Source organism: Myotis brandtii, unplaced genomic scaffold (assembly GCF_000412655.1).
Source record: "Myotis brandtii unplaced genomic scaffold, ASM41265v1 scaffold274, whole genome shotgun sequence".
In the NCBI taxonomy this organism is placed as follows: domain Eukaryota; kingdom Metazoa; phylum Chordata; class Mammalia; order Chiroptera; family Vespertilionidae; genus Myotis; species Myotis brandtii.
In genome coordinates, this window is record NW_005360425.1 from 4055635 (window position 1) to 4068040 (window position 12406).

The window sequence follows — 12406 nt, forward strand, 5'->3', positions numbered from 1 at the left end:
CGTGGCTGGCGGGCTCTGAGCAGCACTGCACATGCGCGGAAGGGCGCGCGCGCCTGCGCACTTGCGGACCACGGTCCGGAAGGGTCGGGGTGTGGCCTGTTTTCATGGCGACAAGGACGCTCTGAAGGCCCCGTGGTGGGCTGAGCCGAGGGAGTCTGCGTACGCCCGCCCATCGGGCTAGCCGGACAACACTCTTTCCTCTTCCGGTCCCTGCAGCGAGTCTGTGGCCTCAGGACGAGTGAGGTTTTGGTAACTCGGGACCTGCGTCCTTGTGGGGCCCAACGACGGGCGTGGCGCCCGGGGGTGGAGCCTGCGTAACTCGGCAGCCCGAGGACTATTACCAGGAAGGATCTTCCGACGCGGATTTAGGCGGACCTGCCTCAACTGGGACCTCGGAATCTGTGGTAACCAATAAGTATGCTCTGGCTTTTTGGCTCCCATCCTAAAAAGGTGCCCACGACTGACGCAGGGCGGCCCTTGGATTTCCAGTGGTTTGAGGAGTGTGTTTAGGAATCATATGTTTCAGTTCTGGCTTTTACGTTTGGGGTTTCCTTGTTTTGTGGCCGAGTTAATGTGGGCCGATAGAGTGAGCAGTCACACATGTTAATGAGAGCTAGCACTTTGGATCGCCTATTGATGCCACTCTATTAAACACGTGTTTCTTATTTTGGTCTTCACACTGTACCGGTAAGATAGGTCCTGTTAGTAAAATGGTGAGATTAGATAACCAGAGCCAAAAGTTCAGTCTGGGCACGGAATCACGATGCCATAAACTGGTCAAAGCAAGCCACAAATCTTTTTAAGATTTTATTGACTGGATAACAGCATTAAGATTATACTCATGACACATTAAGTTGCAATCTGTAAGGAAACAGTCCCAGGAGCAAACAAAATTTAACCAGTGTCCACAAATAAAAGATCAGTAATTAAAAGAAGGAATTATGTACATTAAGAACAATCTCCGAAGTACTGTGGTCCCTTCAAGGAAAAACTCTTCCAATTCATTTAGCCTCAATTCTGAACATATGATTTCCCCAAACTCGGTTTTCACAAATTCTGAAGTGGGCCTGTGAAAAAGTAATCCCGATTTGGTAACTCTATCATTGTTTTCGAAACTACCCCTTCACAATTCAGAATTAGAGCTGTTTTTCCTCTTTGAAATGGGTTTGCATTTGTACATTTTAACACCTGGTCTTCAGAGCTGCCCTTAGCTGTTTTGTCTGTGTTCCACTATTACTAGGCTACTTCTGTGATTATCTGCAGAATGTCTAAAAGCCAACAGCTGTTCAGATCTGAAGGTCCGTGGGAGCCCGCCTACCAATGAGATTGCTTGTCAGCAACACTAATTGATTTGGAGGACAAGCAGCAGGATTATTGCAGGTTCTGATCCAGAGGACAATGCTCCAAAAGAATTAGGAGTGTCTGGAATGTCAAGTGGTTGGAATTCTCCTTGTAAAGGAGAAAGGGTTCTGATTGTACTTTCTCTGAACCAGCCCTTGAGATTACCTTTAGGAGGTGACACCCAATTTTCATCTTCTGTAGAGGGACTCCATGTAGCACGAAGCCACCATGGTTTCCTGGTGCAGTTAGCTGACAAAGAGAAAGCTGTTTGGAGTGACTGCCCATGTGGTTGTCCAGATCTAGAGCAACACCTGGAATAGAACAGTGACCTGTAGGGTACTGGTTCCTTTTGCTGTTTTTGCCATCAATTTCTCTTTTTTTTTTTCCTTAACTGTTTACCACTAACTTCTTTTCCTGTTTTGTTTTGAATATATTTTATTGATTTTTTACAGAGTGGAAGAGAGAGGGATAGAGAGTTAGAAACATCAATGAGAGAGAAACATCGATCAGCTGCCTCCTGCACACCCCCTACTGGGGATGTGCCCGCAACCAAGGTACATGCCCTTGACTGGAATCGAACCTGGGACCCTTCAGTCCACAGGCCGACGCTCTATCCACTGAGCCAAACCGGTTAGGGCTCCTGTTGTGTTGTGTGTGTTTTTTTTGTTTGTTTTTGTTTTTAGTGTTTTCATTAGTACTTGAGCTGATACTTTGAATATGACTACAGGTAGTACTAAATGTGCACATCTCATTAGAAAATACAGTTTCCTGTTCATCCAAAATGCATTTCTCATCATTTCTATTGTGACTATCAGGACCTGCCTGAAATGCAGGGCAGTTTAAACTAGGATGCACTGTTGCGTGTGCTTGCTTTTCCACTATCAGATTATAACCAGGTGCAGAAGAGAGTCGCTTCAGTGAATTTGCAGCTGTGCTCTGATATTTGGCAAGATTTTGTCTTGACCTGTTTGAATAGAATTCATTATGCTCATCCTTCAATTTGTATTGTCCCCAGAGCCCTCTCTTAATCTTTTTAAAGCCTAGGTGGAAAATTTCTAGAATGTTTAAGGAAAGTGAAACGATGGCTGTGGGTTGCTAAAATAATAGGAATATTACCTTTCCTGTTGATCTTGAGACAAAACAATCAATTATATTTGGACATGGGTAGCCTTGGCATTTAAATAGAGACTCTCAATCAGTGGTTCTCAACCTTGGCTACACATTAGAATCACCTGGGAATCTTTTTAAAATCCTGATTTCTGGGCCTCATCCTCCGGAAATTCTGTTTCTTTGTTATGGGGTGAGGCCACAACATTAGTCAGGATTTTAAAAAGATTCCCAGGTGATTCTAATGTGCAGCCAAGGTTGAGAACCACTGCTCTAAATGAAATTCATATAAAAAGTACTGTCCAATCATAAACCCAACTTCAACAACAGAGCGAGTGAAAATGTGTATCACATCAGTGCAAAGCCAGGTTCCCCTGAGCGGAGCTTTATTACGTTTCCTTTGCTGCAGCTGACAAAGTGCTTGCTCCAATCTCCTCCGATCCCCAGACATATCAAACTCAACCCCTTTCAGTTCTCCTCCCAGTTGAGCTTCCTCCCTCTGCCTCTCTTTCTCCAGAACTCTCAGTCGGCACAAAGCATGGGCCATGTAGACCAAGGATGGTGAAGACACGAAAATCACCTGCAGAACCCAGTATCTAATGAGGGAGATAGGAAAAGCCTGGTCATGGCATACATTTCTGCAGCCAAGTTGTTCTGTATTACAGATGAAGCCAGACTGCTCATCATTCCAGACATTTTCAGCTGCTACACCCAGAACAAGCATACGAAATATGAACAGGGTGGTGAGCCAGATCTTTCCAATCACAGTGGAGTGGATGTGAACTTCCTCCAGAATGCCTCCAAGGAAACTGCAGTCCCCCGTGTTTATTTAGTCCGCCATCTTAGCTCTGAACCCCATCAACTAAGAGGCAGGTAAATTCTTCCATTCTGACTGTGTGCTATTCCTTAAAGCAAACCTATGGCCAAAATATGAACAAAACATCACTCTATCCATGTGCTGGTTGCTTTACTTTTTCCCTAGAGTTGTGATAATCTGTTACCACAAATATATTTAAGATATTAGGATTTTTAATTCACTTATGTTTAGACCTCATAATGCAATAATAATAATAAATAAAAACATGATACTGGAGAGCACTGCATATAATCTCTATTAAGAATAAAATTATAGAACTCCCTATAAGTAAGGCATCTTCTTACTTAGCTGAAGTTTGTTGTTTTATTTTTTTAAACTCAGCTTTTGGAGAGGTTCCTGAAACTACTGATTTGATCTATTAAGTTATAACCAAAGTCAGTGATTTTAAAATCTCATTTATACACAAAGGAAAATGAATGTGTTTCATTTCATCATTCAGTAAGATACAGCATTTAATGAAAGCAGAGGAAACAGATCTGGCTCTTGCTATAAGAATTTAGACTAGTTTTTTTTAATCCACATTTAAATGTCTAGATTCTAGTTTCTTTATGGCAGTTTTTGAACATTTTCAGAAATCATTTCAGTAGTATATTCACGAATAGTCATCAAATCTTTATTATATTTTGCTATGAAAAAATACTGTAAAAATTTTATCATCTTAAAATTAACTCCAAAATTTTTCAACTATTTTTACTACCAAGATGTTATTAGAGAAATAAATGGAACATTGGAGTGGTGATGATATCATAGGAATTTTTGTTGTAACAGTATTTGACCTATTTAAGACATGAAGCTTGCCTTTGTGGAAGGAACAATAGGACCAGTTATAATTTACATGCTTGGATTATCAGCCAGGTTTTATATTAAGATTGGTATCCTCGGATATCTATCTAAGAAGAAATATATCCCAAAAGAAAGTAAAAAGAATAAATGTTTTCATTCACTTTCATCTAAAATATAAATGCATGTCCTATATCCCTTATAGAAAGGGAAATGTTACACAAACAACATCCTGGGATACTATAGTTACAAGATACGTTCACCACAAAAATCCTACAAGATGTTGCTTCCTTATTTTATAGTGAGGAAACTGAGGCACACCTTATATTATCCAAGGTCTCAGCTAAATTAATATAACTCTAAAGTCAGTTCTTAATCGTTGTTATTAAACTGGTTTTTCTCTTTAAGCAAACTTAAGAAATCTGCATGCAAGAGACATTAAGAAATCATCTATTTTCTCTTAAAAGTTTAATTATTTAAATATAGTTTTGATTTTTTAAATATCTGTTTAGAGCCTTTTTGAAATCTTTATGCAATTAAAAAAGACTTAGAAAAGCATCAACCTTCTAAAATGTAGTTGTATTCCTGAGATAGAGAAAATTTATATTTATGTTAACAATAATATACTCTTTGACCCAACAATCCAAAGCACTTTAAAGTGTAAGCAGGGCCCTAACTGGTTTGGCTCAATGGATAAAGTGTTGGCCTGTGGACTGAAGGTCCCAGGTTCAATTCTAGTCAAGGGCACATGCCCAGGTTGTGGGCTCGATCCCCAGTAGAGGACATGCAGACGGCAGCCGATCAATGATTCTCATCATTGATGTTTCTGTCTCTCTTCCTCTCCCTTCCTCTCTGAAATCAATTTAAAAAAAAATATTTTAAAAAGTAATCTATAATAATAAAAGCATAATATGCTAATTAGACCGGACAGCCGAACGACCTTCCAGACGTCCTGCCGGACGAAGCGGGGGCTGCGAGGGCCAAGCCCCTTGCACGAATTTCGTGCATTGGGCCTCTTATAAAATAAAAGACATTAAAAAAGTGTAAGCAGGTATTATGATAGTAATCATAACTTGAAAACATACACAATAATTATCAGTACAAGAAAGACTATTTTACATAACAAATAATAGTACACCCACAGTGTGGTAGTATGCAAACAGTAAAAATGATAATTATATATTAATATAAAAAGACATTTGAGCCCTAATCGGTTTGGCTCAGTGGATAGAGCATCGGCCTGCAGACTGAAGGGTCCCAGGTTCGATTCCGGTCAAGGGCATGTACCTTGGTTGCGGGCACATCCCCAGTAGGGGGTGTGCAGGAGGCAGCTGATCAATGTTTCTCTCTCATTGATGTTTCTAACTCTCTATCCCTCTCTGTGAAAATCAATAAAATATATATATTTTTAAAAAGACATTTGATAGTTTCAGTGATTTTCAGATTATAAAATAGAATAATATGGCCCCATCATTGTGAATTTACTTAAATGTAGAGATGCATACCAAAAAAAGCCTATGCCTTGGCCAGTTCCTCAGTGGTTAAAGCGTCAGCCCTCAGACTGAAGGGTCGCAGGTTCAATTCCAGGCAAGGGCAGGTACCTCAGTTGCAGGCTTGATCCTTGGTCCCGGTCGGGGCGTGTGTGTGAAAGGCAACCAGTCGATACGTCTCTCACACATCAATGTTTCTCTTTCCCCCTCCCTTCCACTCTCTCTAAAACATCAATAGAAAACATATCCTTGGGTGAGGATTAACAACAACAAAAAAAGAGCCTAGAAGTATATTCATCAAAATGTTAACTTATCTCTGGGTAGTATAAGTACAATTGACTTGATTTTTAATAATTTTTTTTACCATGAGCACTTTCCTTTTCTATCACAAAAAGAAATAAAAGATTTTTTTTCCCTTAAAGGGAATAGTATTTCCTGAAAGAAGCAGCATTATTTCACCACAAGTCTTAGATTCTAAAGCTTTTATAGCAAATGACATGAATACTATGTACATAAATACATTACTATAGAATTCAAAAGCAAAAAATAAAACATTTCACTTGGCTCTTAATTAGCTAAGAGAGAAATTAACACAAACCTTTCTTAGTTTAGATCAGTGGTTCTCAACCTTCCTAATGCCGAAACCCTTTAATACAGTTCCTCATGTTGTGGTGACCCCCAACCATAAAATTATTTTCGTTGCTACTTCCTAACTGTAATTTTGCTACTGTTATGAATCATAATGTAAATATCTGATATGCAGGATGTATTTTCATTGTTACAAATTGAACATAATTAAAGCATAGTGATTAATCACAAAAACAGTATATAATTATATATGTGTTTTCCAATGTCTTAGGCGACCCCTGTGAAAGGGTCGTTCGACCCCCAAAGGGGTCGCAACCCACAGGTTGAGAACCACTGGTTTAGATGACTATGAATCAGAAGCAAATCCTTCTTAGAAGTTATAGCTCAGTCATTTCCAACTTGTGCTCCCTTTTCAGGTGTAGAGCAGATTCAGTTCCATTCAGTGCAGTGAATGAGTCAGCCACCAGCTAAAATCCATTTCCCTTTCAGCTCATTCTTGCCTCTAAAACAGGCTGTCCAATAGAGCTTTTTGCAGCAGTGATGAAATAGACGATGTGTGCTCTTCAGTGAGGTAGCCCTTAGTCACGTGCAACTTTTGAGCTTTGGCAACGTGACATGTGTAAGCCACCTGTGCCTAGTGGCTACTTTATTGAACAGCACAGATAAGAATACTTACAGTATGTCCAATAACCCAGCACTTTAGAAGACTAAAATTATGAACCTTAAATTAAGTTGAATAAATGGTTCCTCTGTAATTCAGAGATATCAAATTTAAAACACCCAATGTTTGTATGTGCTCTCTTTACAGTAATTTTGCCCTCTGGGGAAGCCAATAAGATAATCACTGTGTTTGGTCATGTGAACAATGTTTCTGGTACCAGAAAATCTTTCTGACTAGATAATAACTATTTAGTCATCAGTATTAATAATCAATGGGTCATGTCCGATTTCATAGTTAGATGAACCCTGTTGCTGTCCAGTTTCCTGTGATTAACAATTACATTGCCCTTTAGGTCATTAAAGGTCTCTCCTCAGAGCTAGTGACCTGGTGTATTCACCATGGCAGATGAGCATTTCTGTGAATTTGTCCCTTTGGGGATGTAGAGTAGATTAGTGCAATTCAGTGCAGTGAGTAGTGAGCCATCATCTACAATACATTTCCCTTTCTGCTCATCCTGGATAGAAAAAGGCCTAGAATACACACCCAGCTGTTGACAGTGGTCATCACCAGGGGCAAAAAGCAGTTTGGAGGGTGAGAAAGTAAAAAAAGGGGGGGGATACCTTTTTACATTCTTATTCAAATCTTTGTTTAACCAAGAACATACTCATATTCTCATACTCAAATTTTTTTTTAAAAAAGTTTTAAACAAATGCCAGATCAGCTTTTCTCAAAATGCTAAAATACGTTCCTCACTATATTACGTGGGGGTGCTTAAAAATAAAACATGTCGAAGGGATGACGAAAGGAGAATAACCTAAAACTACTGTTTGGGAAAAAGAATGGCCAACAATCTGGGTCCTTTACGTGAAAACGACACAGGCATCTCAGCCTTCAAATACGACATCTTTACCTTCTGAAAATAAATCCCACCCACTCCTAGGAGAGCCACTAGCCAGTGAAGGATGAGAATGTCATCACAGATGACAGTCCAGAGCCAGGTGCACAGTATGCACTGGGAAGCCAGTTCCAGGTTCCTTGGGGTCCTAGACAAGCCATTAGAATCTGAAGCTAGTTGTCCAGAGAATTCCATTTTCTCCTATGAGGTATTTCTACCATCCCTGGTGCACCCACCAAAATGTTTATTCCCATACTCCCACGATACTCAACCTTCAGTGTTTGGGGGATATGGCATTGTTAGACCAGTAGGGGAGAAGAGTATGGGCTTTCAATCATTACCAATCTGTAAACTGTGCTCCCTCTTAGACAAGTTACTTCATTTTTTTAAAAGAGTTTCCATGTCCTCCTCTCCAGGGTGCAGAGTAATAGCCACCTTTTGGGGTTCTTAAAAAGGTTAGCAATAATGTATATTGCTAACCTCAGTGATCTATCTGCTGGAACAGTGATTGCAAATGACTATGAGTAGTCTGGCACAGGTATGAAAAGTTTTTATTATCAGCATAGTACAGTGTTCTTGGTTCTAGCAAGCCATCTCTATAATACATCGTCGAAGAACAAGTCTCTTTTAGAGGATACATGCATGCACACCATATGCCTGGGAAAGACCAAATTTCTAGTCCTTACTTCCCTTGTCTCTTCCTCTTCCCTCCCCTTGTATTTAGAATCCCCTTCCTTAAAACCTAAAACCTTTTGTTGGAAGTCCTTGCAACTGATCACTTCAATGGTGTTTTTCCTTCTTTGAAAATTTGCTGGGGCTTCTCTGTTTCTTCATAAGAGTTCTCCAGTTTTTCCCCAGATGGCTCTTTTTATTAATTGGCTTCTATTAGGGCAGGTCAGTTTGCTGGGGATAGGAAAATGTTGAAAAGCACGGCAAATAAGACGCAAGCTAAATAAGCTGCAATTGATATCCAAAACCGTGGATCTTTCAGCAGTGTCTTATCAAAGCAGCTAAACACGGTGTAACCTATGGACATTCCAGCAAATCCACCTGCAATGTGAGCTGCAAAAGACACCTTGGGAGAAAAGGAGGAAAATGGAAATAAGTGAAAAAATGCTAATTACATAATTCAGTTACATCTCTCTTACTAAACAACAAAGACCATCCCAGTCACATAAGACTCTTAAAAGTCTGAAGAACAAGGAGCTCAGGCAAGAGACACAGAGAGGAGATGTTCTATATGCAAAGCTAAGAAGTGTCATTTCACTCTCTGAGTGCACAAGGCAGAGTAATTGTTTCTCCGTCTACTTGACCATCATCCCATTTTGGATGGTTCTATAGAGCCAACCAAGAGAACAGAGTTGAGTTGCATGAAGGATCTCTATAGGAGCATAATCTGATCTCACATAAATGAAATGTCAGATTTAAAACTCAGAACCTTCCCGGCCGGAGTGACTCAGTGGTTGAGAACTGGCCTATGAACCAGGAGTTCACAGTTTGATTCCCAGTCAGGGCACAGGCCCGGGTTGCAGGCTGGATCCCCAGTAGGAGGCGTGCAGGAAACAGCCAATCAATGATTCCCTCCCATCATTGATGTTTCTATCTCTCTCTCTCCCACTCCGAAATCAATAAAAATATATTTTATAAAAAATAATAAGTCAAACTCACCGGTGACCCATTTGCAGGGACAAAGAACCTTCTGTAGAGAGCAAATCCCATATCCAACGCAACTAGAAGGAAAGACAGGCTGATGAAGCTCCAAGGTCTCCAATGGCACGCCGAGTGCTTTGGTTTCCCCCTAATAGTGGTGGCAGCTGACACTTATTAAGACATTCCGTGCCAGGTGCTTTACATGATTAACCTTGTATCAGTCCTCACAATGACCCTACAAAGTCAGTACTATCATTATCCCATTTTGCAGATTTATTCATCCAACAAGTATTTGTTATCTTCTATGTGCCAGGCACTACCTAGGTGGTGGACATGCTGGAGTGAGCAGACTTCTAATAAAAGGTTTTAGGTTTTAAGGAAGGGGCTTCTAAATACAAAGGGAGGGAAGAGGAAGAGACAAGGGAAGTCAAGACTGTTAGGTCAGAGAGAGCCCAGGATCAGATACATGCAGACATGTGATGAGATAATGGACTCCCCCTGGCATTTCTAACAGATCAGCGTGCCAGACACAGATACTGGCTTCTCCACGACCCCCACACAGATACTGACTCATTCCTGAATACCTGGCTGACCTCCCTGCAGCTGAAACTTCCTCAGCTGAATACCTCAGCTCATGTCCCCGCCCCTCACCCAACCGCAGTATAAAAAAAGCGCCCCCCTCCCTGTTGGCGTGAATCCACGTGCCCTGTCCTGGGGGTACATGGGTCTCCCGGGGACGCAGAAATAAACCTTTTCCTTTCCTTTCTTTTCTGATTCACTGGACTCTCTATTTCTTGCGCCGCCTCCTGAGCCACCTAACCTAACAAAGACTAGATCACATAGCCCTGTCTGGTGGAGCTGAGGGAGGCAAACAAACAAACAAGGAAAACATACAGTGTGTCATTTGGTGCTAAGTGCTGTGGAGAAACACAACGGGGGAGCGGGGGGGGAGAATTGGGAAAGCTGGGAGTAGGGTGTGACTTTTAATAAGGGTGTGAGCCATGCTGACCTTGGAAATGAGAGCCAGGCAGAGGGAAGATCAAACGCAAAGTCCCTGAGGTAGGGATGTGCCTGGTGGGCTTGAGGAATACTAAAGCAGTTGATCTGGCTGGGTCAATGTTTTTTAAAGTGTGGTTCTCCCCGCTTCAGCCCCTCCCAAAAGCAGCGGGAGCGGCAGCATCTGGAAGCTCATTAGGAATTAAAATTCTCAGGCTCACCCGAGCCTTATTGAACCAGAGACCGAAGGTGAGGCTCCCGGTCTGTGTTTTAACAAGACCTCCAGGGGATTCTGGACTACCGTGAGGGATAAAGCGATAGGTGATGAGCAGGGGCCAGTCCACGTAGGGGCCGTGTAAGGACTTTGACTTTTATTCCAAGGGATAGGAAGCCTTTGGAAGCTTTTGAACACAAGAGTGACATGATCTATCTTATGTTTGTAAAAGCTCATTCTGACAGTTATATAGGGAATAGACCATATGGAGCGAGGACAGGAGCAGGAAGACCAGCGAGGAATGACGGTGGCATTTTATACATAAAGAAACCAAGGCACCGAGGTTAAGTACGTGCCCAAGTACTTAACACAGCTCAGAAGCAGGGCCAGGATTTGAACTTTAAGCAGTGTGACTCCACTCTCACCTACCACACTAATTACCCCTAATTACTGAAGATGGGCCAAGATGGGGATGAGGGCACATCCTCCAATGGAACAGTGAGAGCCAAAGCTTAGACATTCTTCACAGCGGTTCTCAACCTGTGGGTCGCGGCCATCAGAAAACACATATAGCATATCAGATATTTACATTACGATTCATAACAGTAGCAAAATTACAGTTAGGAAGTAGCAACGAAAATAATTTTATGGTTGGGGGTCACCACAACGTGAGGAACTGTATTAAAGGGTCGCGGCATGAGGAAGGTTGGGAACCACTGTAAGATCTTTGCTACAAAAGGAGACTCCCCAGTTTCTTGGCCTAGGACGCCCACCCTACATGTGCAGCACTTGGAAACATCTCATGCAGCTGCCACATTCGACACCCATCCCCCAATTCCCTGTGCTCCACTCAGGGAGCCATTGTATCCTAAGAGATGGACAGACCCAGTCCTTGCCTTCGGGGAAAGAGCTTCAGGACCCTACTGTGTTGATGTTAAAGTCACCGGACAGGGATTGAGGTCCAGGAAGTTCTGGATAAAGGTGGCTGTGTGGTATTTTCAATCATTGGCATTTCCTGAGCCAATAGAGATGGGACTAGGAAAGTAGAGGAAAAACCCTGCCAAAGAAGAGAGCTGACTTCTTGGAAACAGTTCCTCTGGTTTAGTCTTCCAGGGTAGGAGGAGGCTCCTCTCAAAAAGTCTTTGTAACCCTTAGCATGTCCGTTTCTCCATTCCATTTCCCTTTTATCTTGCCCCTCCACCCATCTCTGTCTGGCCCTTTCTGCTTTCTGGGGGAGTTTGCTTCTAAGTTGCTGCAGTCTCTAAACTGAGACATGTTTTCCCAATAAATCCTTGCTTTCTCCGGTCTTCCAAACCGAATCATTATCCTCACTAAAAATTTAGCACTCGTTTTAAAAAGGTTGCCTTTATACCGACGTTTTTTAAAAAACAATGAAAATGTGAGATTTTTCTTGACGTTTTCCAGAGGGAAGCTCACTAGCTTTGTCAGGAAACAAACCCAACAAATAATGCTTAGTGAAGGAAGGTGCTTAAGGTCAATTCTCCTCCACAATTAAGAATAATTTTTAGCCTTGGCCAGGTAGCTCAGTTTGTTAGACCATCATCCCGATATACCACGCTTGCAGGTTTGATCCTCAGTCAGGGCACATACAAGAATCAACCAATGAGCCCTAGCCAGTTTGGCTCAGTGGATAGAGCATCAGCCTGTGGACTGAAGGGTCCTGGGTTTGATTCCAGTTAAGGGCACATGCCCAGGTTGCGGGCTCGATCCCCAGTAGGGGGCATGCAGGAGGCAGCCAATTAGTGATTCTCATCATTGATGTTTCTCTCTCTCTCTCCCTCTCCCT

The 12406-nt window shown here is 41.9% G+C and overlaps 3 protein-coding genes across 5 annotated transcripts in view; all 3 read right to left on the reverse strand.

Moving 5' to 3' along the window:
• Positions 1-630: 630 nt before the first annotated feature.
• LOC102240234 (gap junction alpha-9 protein) lies at positions 631-2532 on the reverse strand (the record flags this gene model as incomplete). Its single annotated transcript, XM_014541497.1, is given in 3 exon segments — positions 631-699; positions 1507-1652; positions 1995-2532. Coding segments are annotated over 3 exon segments (753 nt in total), but the record flags the coding sequence as incomplete, so codon positions are not given.
• Positions 2533-2678: 146 nt separating this feature from the next.
• LOC106726490 (gap junction alpha-9 protein-like) lies at positions 2679-3277 on the reverse strand (the record flags this gene model as incomplete). Its single annotated transcript, XM_014541498.1, has 1 exon — positions 2679-3277. A coding segment is annotated over one exon (588 nt), but the record flags the coding sequence as incomplete, so codon positions are not given.
• A 4990-nt stretch (positions 3278-8267) lies between these two features.
• RHBDL2 (rhomboid, veinlet-like 2 (Drosophila)) overlaps positions 8268-12406 on the reverse strand; it is a 44546-nt gene continuing 40407 nt past the window's right edge. For all 3 annotated transcript variants that reach the window (XM_014541606.1, XM_005868630.2, XM_014541604.1), the window contains 2 exons: positions 9408-9469; positions 8268-8814 (listed from right to left, as the gene is read on the reverse strand). In XM_014541606.1, the coding sequence (XP_014397092.1) occupies positions 8635-8814; positions 9408-9469 (242 nt within the window). In that variant the 3' untranslated portion in view covers positions 8268-8634. The remainder of the gene's footprint in view (positions 8815-9407; positions 9470-12406) is intronic.